Source organism: Mycetomoellerius zeteki, unplaced genomic scaffold (genome assembly GCF_001594055.1).
Source record: "Mycetomoellerius zeteki isolate Tzet28-1 unplaced genomic scaffold, Tzet1.0 scaffold98, whole genome shotgun sequence".
Taxonomy (NCBI): Eukaryota; Metazoa; Arthropoda; class Insecta; order Hymenoptera; family Formicidae; genus Mycetomoellerius; species Mycetomoellerius zeteki.
The window spans coordinates 3,329,404-3,343,894 of record NW_017258021.1 but is presented as its reverse complement, the minus strand read 5'-3'; the positions used below and the strand labels follow the sequence as shown (position 1 = coordinate 3,343,894).

The window sequence follows — 14,491 nt, the reverse complement described above, 5'->3', positions numbered from 1 at the left end:
CATAGCTGTATTACAGTAAAGTATTACAGAACGAAGTAGAAATCGTGAGCAGGTGTATACAGTGCAATTACGGTTCTATAGTTTCTGTTTGTATTTCCTTAGAGTTACTTACGAACTCGCTCTCGTACACTGAAGTAAATATATGCAATTGTATTATAAATATACAAAACAAGCAGGAAGATTATAATATTAAGAATAAAACATAGAATAAGTCTTGACTCTATTACGAGTTAAGTAATTGTATATGTATAATGTACGATGAATGCATTAATAAAAAGTAATTATTTTTAAGATAAATAAAAGTATCACTTGTGCAAATTTCACATTTATACAATATAAAACTTTAAACAACTACATATATATACTCTGTTGAAATGTTAAACTAAAAAATATTTGAGACGTTCCATATTCAAATTATGAGTTAATCGTGAATTTGACAAATGATTTAATGAAAAATTTTTTATTAAAATCACATTATTTTATATGCAACAACAAGTAATTATTTAAACATTTCATATTTGTATATTAAAAATGTGACAAGCACCTTCTATACAATAAATTGGCATACCATTTTATGATCAGATTAATCTTTTTCTGCCTTCATAACATCTTTAATATCTTTATATTTATTGTACTTATTTCGTTGCAATTATTCCATAACATCTAGGAGAAAGTGTTGGATCAAACAAACGTATTACAGCAACCTTGGAACACTTGATATCATTTTGTAAAAATATTATTCTATCCAACATGATTGCCGCTTCCACTACCGAGCTCATATATATTCTCAACATTTGAAACAGACGCAACCTTGATTCAAAGTGTATGTGATTCTGATATATTTCTTGCAATACATATGCGGGTGGTATCTAAAATCATATTTTGTAAAATTTCTGTCGATATATCAGAACAAATGAAGAAATAACACATACCTGCTTCTTATTTACTCCGATTTTGGATAGCGCACACTTTGCGTAGTCCGCGAAATTATTCAGTGGTCCACCACGTCCTACTTTAGCATTGTAATATCCTATTAACAATATTATATAAATAGCAATCGATATGTTGATACAGAATTAATGAATATCAAGATTTTCGGTCATTGAAGGAAAACTTATGCCTAATTTGTACATTATATATATACATTTGCTTGATACTTTAAAGCGATGATTACTATTCAATCTTGAAACATAGTTTTATGATTAAGCCAAAATGAGATATCAGGGATATAATATCGCGTTATTAAATTAAAACATAAGAGAGCTTATGCAATGATCGAAAATATCAATTATATTTATATTTCACTATATCTATACTGACCCATTGAATGTAGAATAACTTGCAGCACAGCTCTATAAAATAACGAAGGAGAAAGATGTTTATTATATCTACTTCTTTCGATAGACTGTTGAGCCAACATTCTGGCATTTTTGCTGAAATTCCAGCGTCCGCTCAATGCTTCATTCGCTAAATGATAACAGCATGGAACAACAAGAAGTAAATTAATGTCCTTCGCATATAAGAAAGCTTTAATTACAGAATGCACAAGCATTCCACAAGTGTGCAATCCTGTCAAAATGAGATTTTCGTTTACGCTCCAATCAGGGTAACACGTATTCACCACTTTGTTGTAATTAGTCGTGTCGTCTAACTCTTGAACTATATATCGAATCTAAAAGGAATATGACAATTTTTATAACGTTATGATAAATAATAATATAATATAGTCAAATTTTTTTCACAAACCTTCGTTAGCGTTCGTTTCCTTTTCTGAATCTTTTCCTGACGATTTATTGCACCCTTGTGACAAACTTGCGACGAATCAATTGCTAATACAGGAATATTAAAATGTTCTGATAAATATGTCGACAAATACGCCTTCCCAGCTCCGGCGTCTATCACTAAACTGCGGGTGGAAAGTGCTATCTCGGCAATAACTTTTCCAAGCACTTCTATTTCATGCGACTTCTTTGTATTCATGAGCTCAAACTTTGGATAAACAAATTTATTTTCAATCATACGTTCCGTGGAAAACTGCGGTAATAGCTTTGGTAAATCATCCACGCATATAACAGCTGGACATGACTCTAAAGAAAGTGATTTTGTTAATTGTATAAAATTACTCAATTCTGAATCTGTATTGTTTTCTTCCCAGATATCTCCGCTCATATCAATATTTTCAAGTTCTGATCTTAATTTCTCTGGCAAGCACTTGTCCCATAATCCCTCAGTAATAAAATCAACTAAATGGCAATCTATCAATTCTTGATAGATATTAATGAAATCCAATGCTTTCTCAAAGTGCTGGTTATATTCTGTCATCATTGTCGCATTAAAATTCGAGTATATCTGTCTCTGGATATACCGGACTAATTTTTGCTAGTGAACAAAATTTGGCATATTTGAACTTAATATCTTCCACAGCTTGCAGAATGTTCAGATTGTCATCCTGGTGATTGGGAAGAGTGCTGCGAATATCTTCCAAGAGCTTCTTGGCTATCGTCGTCGCTTTCTCACATTTAGCGATATCATTATTTTGTAAATAGTGTTCCAATACTCCGCTGTAATATCCTAATTGTGCAGCAATTATGCTTGCTCTGTGGTATCCGAGGTGGTATCCCTTTAGCAGCTGTTCCCTGCCGCTCTCGTAGCCTTTCTCGTAGCCTGATTTTTGTGCGATTTCTTCCGCGAACAATAAATCTTCAAAGACTTTATTTACATCCAGATCCTTTTTTTCATGGGACATAATTATATTAACTAAAAAAAGACAATCATAGATTATACGCGTCATTATATCTCTCTCATCACACAAGGAAATATCTCTTTATTAGTTCACTCTACTTACTCCACTTGATTTAACTAATTATTATAACACTTATTCTATTTACTTTTTAGCTAATTGTTATAACACCAAAAAATTAATAAAAGAAAACTATTGTAAGAAAAAAAAGCAGCTTCTTAATCAAATTACTATGTACAAAAAGGATATTAATAAGTGACAAAGTAAATCGTGATGCTTATTAAGTAAATCAATGTCTATAGAACTATGGATACGGATGTATATAGCAGTATAGAACTGTAATGCAGTGACCGCAGTGACACACGGGTGTGTCGACATTGTCGACGATGGATGGCTAATTATATGTGTGTGTAGTGTATAAGAAAAAAACCTGAATCTCCTCAATCGCAGCAAACGCAACATGAAGTAAATTCAAACTTTTTTCGTGATAAAACTAACAAAACTTACACGAGCACGCAGTAATCTGTGCAGCAGAGTTTCTAGGTTATACGCATTACACAAACATATGTGATATTGTTGCGTTACGTCTACATGACAGGTATAGAACGTAAATATAGATGTTGCTGTGTAAGCGCGTTCCATCTGATTATCTCGTGTAACTTTAATTATATAATTCTCTTCCATTTATTTCTACTTCGACCAGAGTAGAAAGATGACGGATGAGCGAAATTTTCGTTCGCAATATTATGAAAAGGTGACGCTCCAAAATCCACTTGCTCTTTAAATCGAAGCAACAATTATATATCACTGTAGAAGAATTCTCTATCAGATTGTCATATGATTAAAATATCATTGCTTTTAAATGGCAGGTTGGTTTCCGCAGTGTCGAAGAAAAGAAATCTCTGGAGATATTGTTGAAGGAGCGCCCGCTTGACAAGACAAAGCTAAAGCAGTTTTGTTTAAGATTCACTGTACCTGCTATGTACAGAAACTTCTTGTGGAAAGTCTTACTCGACGTTGTACCAGTTTACTCGGAGAGCCAGGGATTTATAATGGCTCAGCGCAAGGCGGAATTTCAGGATTTGCAGAGAGCACTGAGGGTCGCAAAGATTATAGACGACTTTACGAAACCGCATCTAATATTTCTAGCAATGTGGTTGTTACGTAAAAGAAGAGCAAAAGTTGATATGGCTGCTCAATTGGAATCGCCGTTATACAGGTTCACGTTACAGTATTCAATATTAGGTATTTCAAACTTAAACTGAACATTTTTATTTTAAGTTCTAATTGAAATCTAAAATTTTTCTTAATAATGTTCTTCGTCTTGATTTTGAAGGATGCCTTGGCTCTATAAATTCATAGACTCATTTTGTATTCATTTTGTATGAAGAACTCAAAAAATATTATATTATAATAGACTTTTATCTATTCCAGAGCCATGAGCAAAATGGCCGAGACACTGTGGTACGTGATTGATGTTGAATCAGAAGAAGAGAAACTAGTGGATATGTATTGGATATTGTCAGGACTTTTTGTACAAGTTGAGAAGCTACAGAAAGAAGTAGGAAAATTGCAAGACTGTACATATGCATTGTTGGAAAAAGAAGACGTAGAATTATACAAGCATCTTGTTAAAATTGATGCACTTTATAATCTTCCATATGATATTTGGTTTTATTCGTGTTTTGCTGGCATAATATGCAATGGATCTATTGCTAAGTACGTATGTTCATTACATATATTTTATTTTATCATAAAGACTGAAATTATAATGTAATTTTATTAATTAACTTTGATACTGGCAAGACTATATCTTTTTAAGATTATTAGAATACTTAATTATTTATTGTAGGATATGGGATAAAATAACGGTTGGTGCATATCGAATTTTAATATTCGTTGCCGTCGTTACGTTAACTACTTTGAGGCGACTATTATTAAGATGCGAAAGCATAGATCATGTATTAGATACTATCAATAATGTAAGACTACTAATTAAATTATAATGCAATAATGTGATGGGCACATTTTTCAGATTTTTACATTTCGTTCTAGATAACAGAAGAAACATCAGAGGTGATAGTCAATAAAGCAATTGAATCAATACAACAAAGTGGAACAACTCAACAAGTTGACATGTATTTCACAAAGCATAGTTAATGTTTTACACATAAAAATACATTATATATTGTGCGATGAAGTTATTATCGATAAAATTAAAATCCCTAATTTTCTCAAACTTGCCTCATTTAAATGCTATACAAAACAGAAGCTGATTTTTATCATCACATATATATTCTGTAACTTTAATATTTGGATATTATATCTCTGTGAAATTAGCTTTGGAACTATAATAAATTAAGTTTTCAATTTAAAAAAATGTATCTTTCGTTTATAGTTTCAACCATTGAAAAATATAATATTTGGAAATGTTCTGAAAAAAAGATAACTTGATTTTTAAATAATAAATCATTAATATATCTTGATTTAAAATCATTTGTAAATTACAAAAATTATCCTCGTCTTTTCTGCCTACGTAAATTCGTAGTTTTCTATTGTTTAGTTTCTCAGATATGAGACTGTTATCAATAATAATATAAGCCACAAAACAAACGAATCAGTGGAAAAGTACAGTGTAGCGAAAGACATGTATTGACGGTATCCTTTGACTCGTTGCCCGAGATTGAGATAAATAAAATTTGAACTAGGCACACAGAATTTAATTGTTTGTCAGTCTGACTAGTCGTCGAGATAAGTTCGCTTGTGATTGATTTGATTAGTGACTGCTGAGAATATCTATACTGACTGAATTACAATCTGTAAGAATATATTTTTAGAATTTATTTTTTTAAGTTTTTGCTATTATTATTTTAAGGATTCAAATATTAATTGGAGATTTTTTTAAAAGAAAAACGGTTTAATTAAAATCTCCTATGAAAAAGTAGATAAATAAATAATTCGATATATCAAAATTTTAAAGATATTTTAATTGCAAAATGACATGTAATATTTATATAATGTACGTAACACAATTATATATTGTACGTAAATTAATTTTAATCTTTCGTTGTCATACCTTTGTAAAGTTTTACGATTATCACTGAGTCAAATTAGCCAATTAGTGCAAATTGGTGCTGCCATTCTAAAACTATCCATCTGATATGAACAACAAAATATTGAATATACTTTGAATATTATTATAGAATGTATTTTATTAATGATAACGTTTCGAAACAAATAACAATATGTTAAAAAAAAATCTTGAAGATGCACACGTAAAAAAAGTAACATAACAAATTTATAACGTGTGTTCTTCATTTTATAATCTTTTTAGTTAAAATTTTAGAGTACTCCTAAAATGTAGCACTTTCAGATAAAAATCTTTACTAAAAATATGTGCGTATTTTCAAACATTTTTTTTTATATGTAAAGAAGGTATTACTTTCTCTTTATAGCTGCCATGCATGACGCGTTTTTTTAATATTATAATCAACAGAAAAAGAAATAATTACTGATAAAACAATATACAATTTTGTACGCGACCACAGCTGTCTTATCTAAATTATTAATTTCGAATGAATAACGAAATTAATAATTCAGATAAGACAGCTGTGGCACAAACTTTCACTTCATTATAATTGGCAGAACAGCAGCTGTTGCAAAGAGAGATTGTATATATTCAATTTAAAGTGGACTACTTAGCTCACGGTCCAAAAAGTTCTAATATTAACCCTCATTTACTGTATTGAGGTATGGCATACTTAGAACGTATGAAAATCGCGCAGCATTTATAGAAACCGGGAAGTGAGGGGACTAGATATAGGAGGGGAAAAAAGTTAGTGTTCAACGTATCTTTTCCCCTACCTAACGTCGTCAGTTTACATAAAGAAGCGATACTGATCGTATTTTTTTTCAAAAAATCGTGCAATTTAAGGTTTAGAACTTGTCCAGATAAATATACTTACATGGGAATCTATTGACATATTTTTTTTATTAAAATATACATCTTCAACTATTCATTCCTTTAGTTCTTTTATTTTTATTTTGTATTTTAAGTATTGTAGGCATATTTGTGTGAAACTATTTGTGTGAGTGATCACGCTTGTCTCGAGTGTTCTCGTCCTGACTTGTTCGTGCGGGACAGCATGGGTAATGGAAAGTTCTGGCAATCGGAAGTAACGGTTTTTCGGGATCCGTTGATTGGTCGCGTATGATCTTACGATCGCGCATAATTGGTTATCGAGAGATACCCTCCCCCCCCGCAGGGAGGGGAGTGTGCCGGGAGCGCGAGCATTCGTGACGAGCAGTGAGAATTGAGATTGCGAGTAGATTGAGTGACGACTACAGATTTCATCCTGGACGACGACTACAGATTTCATCCTGGACGACGACTACAGATTTCATCCTGGACGACGACTACAGATTTCATCAGAAGTGGGATTCCGGACGATACGGTGCGACCGGCCCGTGACATATTCTCCCGTGATTCGGTGCGATCGGATCGCGAGATATCCTTCCATGCGAAAGAGTTTTCGCGACGGGTTGGTTCGACCGTCGGCACGAGGCAATTCTTCTCGTTGCTGCGGGCGCGAGTAAGTCGTAAACGTGTACTTGGCGGAAAATGGTGAGTGCGACGTAATCTGTGTGTGAGTTACGTGCAAGTCTTCTTTGCTGCGAGTAAAGATACCGACGGTTCTGTGTGACCGCCGCCATTATCGTTGTGTGATTGTGCCGTGCGTGCCGAGTCGTCATGGATACATTGGAGGGAAATGATTTTACGGTGGCTGAATTGAAGGATGCTCTTCGCGAAAGGAAACTGCCCAGCGGAGGAGCGAAAGCGGAATTGATTCAGCGATTGGGTGTCGTTCCAGACATTTGGATGATCTTAGGCGAAAGACGAAGTCGAGCGCCGCATGTAGGGGGTGCGTCGGCGTCGACGGCCGAGCCGGAAACGGTGGAGGGGGCCGTGAATCCGAGAAGTGACGAGATGACTGCGCATGAAAGACCGGCAACGTCGTTGCGACTGGAAGAATGTGATGAGATTTCACAACGCGAGTTAAGGTTAATACAACGAGAGAGAGAACTGATAGAGAGAGAGAGGCAGTTGCTGCGACAAGAACACGAAATGATGCGAAGCGTTTCGCCGTCAAGTAACACTGCCTCCTCGGCTGGTAATGTCCGTGTTCTCAAGGATCTTTTGCCAGAGTTTAGTGCGACCGATAACACATTCTGGAAGTGGAAGCAGCAGCTGGAATTGTTGAGAAATTCTTACCAGTTAGACGATAATTCAACGAGAGTATTAATAAGCTCGAGGTTAAAAGGGCGCGCGCTTTCGTGATTCCATTCGAAGGCGGAACACTTGTTGTTGAGCGTCGAGGATCTGTTGCGGGAAATGACGCAGATGTTTGATTCGCGCCCCGCGAAGTTGTCGCTGCGCAGGGAGTTTGAGGCCCGCGCATGGAAAGCGGACGAGCAGTTTTGCGATTACTACCACGAAAAATTAATTCTTGCCAATCGAGTACCGATCGATGAGGATGAGCTTCTCGATTATTTGATTGAGGGCATTGCTGATATGCGCCTGCAAAATCAAGCACGCATTATGAATTTCCAATCGAAATCTGAGCTGTTGAGGGCTTTCGAGAAGATTAGTCTCGAAACCAAGCGGTCCGGCGACCCGAAGCTGAAAAAAGATGGCCTGAAATTATCTGGTGCCAAGGCGGAGACATCTACGAAAGGGAAGACGATCAAGTGTTACCGGTGTCAGGAGACAGGACACGTCGCTACGCACTGTGGGCGTCCAGCAGCGACCACGTCGGTGGGGAAGAGAACCTGCTTCGTCTGTGGTTCTTCAGAGCATCTAGCGAGAGACTGTTCGGAGCGTAAACAACTCGCTTCGTCGACGGAGACTGGAGGGGGATCTGCGCGGACTGCATCAACGAACGTGATAGCCGTCGAACAACATGTAGAGCTTCCGAAACCGTATGTGGTGGCATTGAGGGTCAACCCTGGTGGAAGAATCGGTAACACAGAAACATTCGAAATAGATGCAATTATTGACTCGGGTTCGCCTATCAGCCTTATACGTGACAGCGTTGTCAAAAAGGAATATTGTAGTCCGGTGACGGAGGACACTAGTAAATTCTACGGAATAAATAATTCGCGTCTCGAAGTATTAAATATTTTTGATGGCGATATTGATGTAAAAGGCGTGCGTATAAAAATAAAATTTTATGTTGTACCCGATCCTACGATGACGTTCAGAATGCTCTTGGGTAGAGACTTTTTAACTTGTCCACTAATACGTGTTACCTTAGGAGACACAATAGAGATCGAAGACGTGCGCGAGACAAACGAAGAACAAATATTTAGTATCACCGTTAGCGAAAGTTCCGATAACGTGCGAGATGAGTTACGCGTAAATCCCGAGATTGGTCAAGATACAATTAACAAAGCGCGTGAGATTTATAAGTCAAGTTACCTTCGAAATTTCCAAGCGGGAGAACGCGAATTTGGTTTTGAAATGGATATTGTTTTAAAGCACGATCAGCCCATAAGTGCGCGTCCACGTAGATTGTCTTTCGCGGATAAAGAGGCACTACGGAAAATTCTAGACGAGCTATTAGAGAAAAAAATTATTCGTTCGAGTAATTCGCCATACGCGAGTCCAATTGTACTAGTGCGAAAGAAAACAGGTGAGCTCCGGCTTTGTGTTGATTTTCGCGAGTTGAATAAAATAACGATACGAGATAATTTCCCTACTGAGCTCATAGACGACAATATTGATCAATTGAAGAATAAAAAATATTTTTCTGTGTTGGATCTGAAGGACGGATTCCATCACGTTAAAATGAGTGAAGCGTCGGTTAAGTATACGTCATTTGTGACCCCGCTGGGACAATACGAGTATTTGCGAATGCCCTTCGGACTGACAAATGCACCACGCGTATTCCAGCGTTTTGTGCATGCCGTGTTTAACCCACTGATAAGAGAACATAAATTATTGTTATATCTTGATGATATTTTGGTTGCTACAGAGAGCATTCATGAGCATCTAGCAATTTTATCGGAGTTATTTGAACTGGCCGGTAAGAACCAGCTACAATTTCGATTGGATAAGTGTCATTTTATTCAGACTGAGATTAAATATCTAGGATATTGTATCAATCAACACGGGATACGACCGAGTGACGAAAATATAGAGTCCGTGTTAAGTTATCCGGTTCCGAGGAACGTGAAAGAGATTCATCGTTTTGTCGGGCTCGCGAGCTATTTTAGGAGATTTGTTCCTAAATTTTCGTTGTTAGCGAAACCTTTATATGATTTAATAAAAAAGAACGCCATATTTATTTTCGGCGTGGCGGAGCGCGAGGCATTTGAGACACTGAAGTGTTGTTTGGCTAGTAGACCGGTATTAGCAATTTATTCACCGCACGCTGAAACGGAACTGCACTGTGATGCGAGTGCAAGCGGGTTTGGCGGAATTTTGCTTCAGAAACAAAGCGATAACGTGTGGAAACCCATTTCTTATTGGAGTCAGCGTACTACTGTTACGGAGGCTAAGTATCACAGCTATGAGCTCGAGTGCCTCGCGGTGGTTTATGCGCTAAAAAGGTTTCATATTTACCTTGCTGGGCAGGAATTCAGAATCATTACGGACTGTGATAGTTTCCGTCTTACATTGAATAAAAAAGATGTAAACCCACGAATATCGCGTTGGGCGTTGTTTCTGCAAAACTATAACTATGTAATCGTACATCGACCAGGGAAACGAATGGCCCATGTTGACGCGCTTAGTCGATGTCATAGCGTATTAGTACTCGAAGGTAGTACGTTTGAGCGAACCCTGTCGATTTGTCAGGATCGGGATACCGAGATTCTCAAACTTCGTAAAAAGCTCGAAGAAACCGAATTAAAACAATACGAATTACGTGACGGTCTTGTTTATAGAAAAGATAAAAACCATAAGTTGTTATTTTATGTGCCGCGGTCGATGGAAGCTAATGTAATCCGAACATGCCATGACGATATCGGACACGTCGGTGTCGATAAGGTTATTAATTATATTACGAAAGTTTATTGGTTTCCGAATATGCGTGAACGAGTGAAGGAGTACATTGCAAATTGTCTTCGATGTATAGAGTTCTCACCTTCGAGCGGTAAAACGGAAGGGTTTTTGCATAATATCCCAAAGGATAAATTACCGTTTATGACTGTACACGTAGATCATTTCGGTCCGTTGGAGAAAACAGGAAAGGGATATCGACACATACTTGTTATTGTCGATGCATTCACTAAATTTATAAGAGTCTATCCATGTAAATCGACTACGACAGATGAAGCAATAAAATGTCTGCGAGATTATTTTCGCTCATATAGTAAACCAGGGCGTCTGGTTTCGGATAGAGGTACATGTTTCACATCCGATACATTTAAAGAGTTTTTAAAGGATGAAGACGTCCGACATGTTTTGGTTGCCGTACACACGCCGCGAGCTAATGGCCAAGTGGAGCGCTTTAATAGAATTCTAGCGCCAATGATAGCAAAAATTAGCGAAACTCCCTCCACGTGGGATCGTGTTTTGAGTGAAGTCGAGTATTCTTTGAATAATACTGTTTGTCGATCCACCGGTGAAACTCCTTCGCGATTAATGTTTGGAGTTGACCAAAAGGGAAAGCCTAATGATGTTTTGCGTAAAATGTTCGAGTCGGATGTGGACCGTGATCTCATAGAAATTCGGGAACAAGCGTCTGTTAATATTGAAAAATCGCAATCGAAAAATGAACAACGGTATAATTTGCGGAGAAAGGCTGCGCGTTTGTATGAGGTAGGTGATTACGTTGAAATTCGTAATGTAGAGGCCACTCCTGGCGTTAATAAAAAGCTGTTACCGAAGTTTAAAGGGCCTTATGTAATAAAGACTGTTCTCGATTGCGATCGATGTGTAATTACTGATGTAGAAGGGTTCCAGTTGACCCAACGACCGTATACTGGTGTCGTAGCGCCGGATCAGATGCGACCCTACATCCATTAATAATTTATAGCGTTTGCGTATTTCTTGCGTTAACTGATGATTCCTTGTGTTGGTTGTGTTAGTTTTAAGCCTAGTGGTAAGTTTTGTGAAACTGTTGTTTTGTGCACTTGTTTGACCGGGACGGTCAATAAGTCAGAATGGCCGAACTGTAGGCATATTTGTGTGAAACTATTTGTGTGAGTGATCACGCTTGTCTCGAGTGTTCTCGTCCTGACTTGTTCGTGCGGGACAGCATGGGTAATGGAAAGTTCTGGCAATCGGAAGTAACGGTTTTTCGGGATCCGTTGATTGGTCGCGTATGATCTTACGATCGCGCATAATTGGTTATCGAGAGATACCCTCCCCCCCCCGCAGGGAGGGGAGTGTGCCGGGAGCGCGAGCATTCGTGACGAGCAGTGAGAATTGAGATTGCGAGTAGATTGAGTGACGACTACAGATTTCATCCTGGACGACGACTACAGTATGATTAATAATTTTTTTAAATAAAAGTGTCTTTTGTAATTTCTTTGAAAAATTCTCTTTCGTTCGTTGTTAAATATTTTTTTGCAATTTACAATTTTCGGCAACTTTATTTATACGGGGCTCTTCTTTAGATCTCCCTCCAGAATAAAGATTTTACACAGTTACTTTAATCAAATGTATTTTATTGAAAATTAGAGAACCTTGAACATCAACTGTATCCCCAGCCGTGGTAACGACGGAAGTGAAAATACGTGCAGTGAGAGTTTAACAAGGAAGTAATTTACGCGATGAAATCATTAATGAGAGTGGTATTGCAAAATATCAAAAGATCATCAAAAACCTTACTATTGCCTCAGTTTCAGGTAATATAATTAATTAGTACTAACTTTGTGATTTTATCACAATTGTATACATAAATTAGATTGCTATATTAAATTATATGTTTTTAAAGCAATCTGTATCCAATTTATTTGTATATAATTACTTTCTTATTATTAAAATACTTGAAAAGGAATACTTAAAAGTATTTTAAATACTGTCAGAATTTTAACTTAAATGTTTTTTCTTTTTTAGCACATTCAATGCCACAGAACACTTACATCTCAACAAGTGTTTGATCGTGAATCTAAATATGGTGCTCACAATTATCATCCACTTCCCGTGGCTCTGTGCAAAGGTCAGGGTGTCTTTATGTGGGACGTCGAGGGAAAACGATACTTTGATTTTTTAAGCGCTTATTCGGCAGTTAATCAAGGCCATTGCCATCCCAGAATCTACAAAGCGATGATCGACCAAGCGAAGACTTTAACTCTGACATCCAGAGCATTTTATTCAGATCTTTTAGGTGAATTCGAAGAATATATTACGAAACTTTTCAGGTACAAAGTATTGATTTCGATTCTCAAACTCATGTCGATAAGATAAACAATGACGTAACGAGATTTAAAATCTAAAGTATAAGAGACCAGTGAAAATAAACGATAAGTTTATATATTATACGGTGTGTTATTTCGAAAATCTAAATAATATAAATTATTTTGGAATCCTGATATTAAAATTAACAACAAGATATTGAGAATACGGCGCGGTACTTGGGGCGTAATTTTATTATTGTTTTATATTAATTATTTTAATTTAATAAATTACAGTTTCTTTGGATGGTTTTGGCTATTCTCGGCGATGATGTAGATAGTCAAGAAGATCGTCTTACGCTTAAACAGAGATAGATCTCTGGTCAAGTATTGTATAACATATCACTTCGCAGCATAAATTCGTTAAATTGTGAAATTGGTTAAATTAATCTGGCCTTCGATTGCCATAAGCGTAAGACCAGCTTGAATTCCAATACAATTAATAAAATCCGCAGTCATAATGTATAAAAATCAGAAATTTGGAAAAATCAGAAATATAAAACTGGAACAAATCGCACAAACATCAGAGAAACAATTGTTTCATCAATCTCGTGACAATTGAAGACCAGATCAAATTAATCAATTTCGCAATTTAACGAATTCATTGCTGCGAAGTGATGTATAGAATGCCAGGCATCACCGTTTGAGCGTAAGACGGGTTTCTTTATTATTTACATTTCTACATCATCGCTTTTGGCCTAAGATGTGGCCAAAATGTCAGAAGAAACTGTAATGTTTATTAAATTAATATAATTAAAATAATATAAGATAATTGTACCAAGTATCGCGCCGTACTCTCTCGTATTGCCTAAGTACATTATTGTTAATTTAAAAAATCTAGTTAGTCTAATATTTAACATACCAGAAGTTATACCAGAAAATTAGATCCTAAAAGCAGAGATTAAAAAATTATAAATAAATAATATAATACTAAACAATAATAATTAATAATATACAATAAATTTAAAATATGAAAGACTCTTCAAATAAATTATGATTAGATACGTTGATGTAAAGGAATTGCCAAATGTGAGCCGACACCAGTTGTTCGTGTGTAGTCCAAAATATATATTAAAAAAATTATATATAGCAATGGATTACTGCATGTTTGTAAAGCAAAGAATTTATTTGAAAATACATACTAAGATATATCTACTTGTTTGTTTTGATTTCTTCGCTCAAATTTGGTATCATTGCTCTTTCATCGTACAATTATGAAAGTACAATTATGGAAATACAATTATGGAAATCGGACACCTCCCTCTCCCAGGGAGAGAGGTGGGGTGAAAGTCGCTTCGCGTGAAAACTCGAAACCCATGTGCAACAGTACAATTATGGATGTCGGGC

General features: G+C 36.2%; 4 protein-coding genes across 8 annotated transcripts in view; 2 read left to right on the top strand and 2 right to left on the bottom strand.

The window, feature by feature from the left end:
* Positions 1-576: 576 nt before the first annotated feature.
* Positions 577-2,330, bottom strand: LOC108730907 (methyltransferase-like protein 25). Its single transcript, XM_018460868.1, has 4 exons — positions 1,747-2,330; positions 1,321-1,672; positions 933-1,030; positions 577-869 (listed from the first exon to the last, which is right to left on the bottom strand). Exons 1-4 carry the CDS (start codon positions 2,323-2,325, stop codon positions 636-638), a joined length of 1,263 nt encoding a protein of 420 aa, XP_018316370.1. The 5' UTR covers positions 2,326-2,330; the 3' UTR covers positions 577-635.
* On the bottom strand, positions 2,319-3,281 carry LOC108730909 (uncharacterized). 2 transcript variants are annotated; one of them, XM_018460874.1, is made up of 2 exons: positions 3,248-3,281; positions 2,319-2,757 (listed from the first exon to the last, which is right to left on the bottom strand). In XM_018460874.1, the coding sequence occupies exon 2, from the start codon at positions 2,744-2,746 to the stop codon at positions 2,333-2,335; it is 414 nt and encodes a 137-aa protein (XP_018316376.1). In that variant the 5' UTR covers positions 2,747-2,757; positions 3,248-3,281; the 3' UTR covers positions 2,319-2,332. The 2 variants fall into 2 exon arrangements, with proteins under 2 accessions (XP_018316376.1, XP_018316375.1); XM_018460873.1 differs by lacking the exon at positions 3,248-3,281 and adding an exon at positions 2,972-3,031.
* Positions 3,262-5,002, top strand: TBC1d7 (TBC1 domain family member 7). 3 transcript variants are annotated; one of them, XM_018460870.1, is made up of 6 exons: positions 3,262-3,338; positions 3,444-3,494; positions 3,610-3,959; positions 4,175-4,459; positions 4,593-4,722; positions 4,796-5,002. In XM_018460870.1, exons 2-6 carry the CDS (start codon positions 3,453-3,455, stop codon positions 4,898-4,900), a joined length of 912 nt encoding a protein of 303 aa, XP_018316372.1. In that variant the 5' UTR covers positions 3,262-3,338; positions 3,444-3,452; the 3' UTR covers positions 4,901-5,002. The 3 variants fall into 3 exon arrangements, with proteins under 3 accessions (XP_018316372.1, XP_018316373.1, XP_018316371.1); XM_018460871.1 differs by having other exon boundaries at positions 3,269-3,338; positions 3,449-3,494; XM_018460869.1 differs by lacking the exon at positions 3,262-3,338 and having other exon boundaries at positions 3,376-3,494.
* A 3,992-nt stretch (positions 5,003-8,994) lies between these two features.
* The window catches only part of LOC108730904 (Ornithine aminotransferase precursor), a 10,713-nt gene continuing 5,216 nt past the window's right edge, over positions 8,995-14,491 (top strand). Inside the window, exons 1-3 of one of the 2 annotated variants that reach the window (XM_018460860.1) lie at positions 11,785-12,231; positions 12,429-12,595; positions 12,807-13,111. In XM_018460860.1, coding sequence (XP_018316362.1) covers positions 12,521-12,595; positions 12,807-13,111 — 380 coding nt within the window. In that variant the 5' untranslated portion in view covers positions 11,785-12,231; positions 12,429-12,520. Of the gene's footprint in view, positions 12,232-12,428; positions 12,596-12,806; positions 13,112-14,491 lie in introns of those variants that run through there. The other variant, XR_001936988.1, reaches the window with a different exon arrangement.

Bases quoted from the DNA above. Each gene is read 5' to 3' on its own strand.
- LOC108730907 (XM_018460868.1), bottom strand. From the start codon at position 2,325: ATGATGACAGAATATAACCAGCACTTTGAGAAAGCATTGGATTTCATT. The intron at 1,673-1,746 runs GTTTGTGAAAAA...TATTCCTTTTAG, and splicing joins GGAAACGAACGCTAACGAAG to ATTCGATATATAGTTCAAGA. The intron at 870-932 runs GTATGTGTTATT...ATATGATTTTAG, and splicing joins TCGGAGTAAATAAGAAGCAG to ATACCACCCGCATATGTATT.
- LOC108730909 (XM_018460874.1), bottom strand. From the start codon at position 2,746: ATGTCCCATGAAAAAAAGGATCTGGATGTAAATAAAGTCTTTGAAGAT.
- TBC1d7 (XM_018460870.1), top strand. From the start codon at position 3,453: ATGACGGATGAGCGAAATTTTCGTTCGCAATATTATGAAAAG. The intron at 3,960-4,174 runs GTTCACGTTACA...TATCTATTCCAG, and splicing joins TTGGAATCGCCGTTATACAG to AGCCATGAGCAAAATGGCCG. The intron at 4,460-4,592 runs GTACGTATGTTC...TATTTATTGTAG, and splicing joins TGCAATGGATCTATTGCTAA to GATATGGGATAAAATAACGG.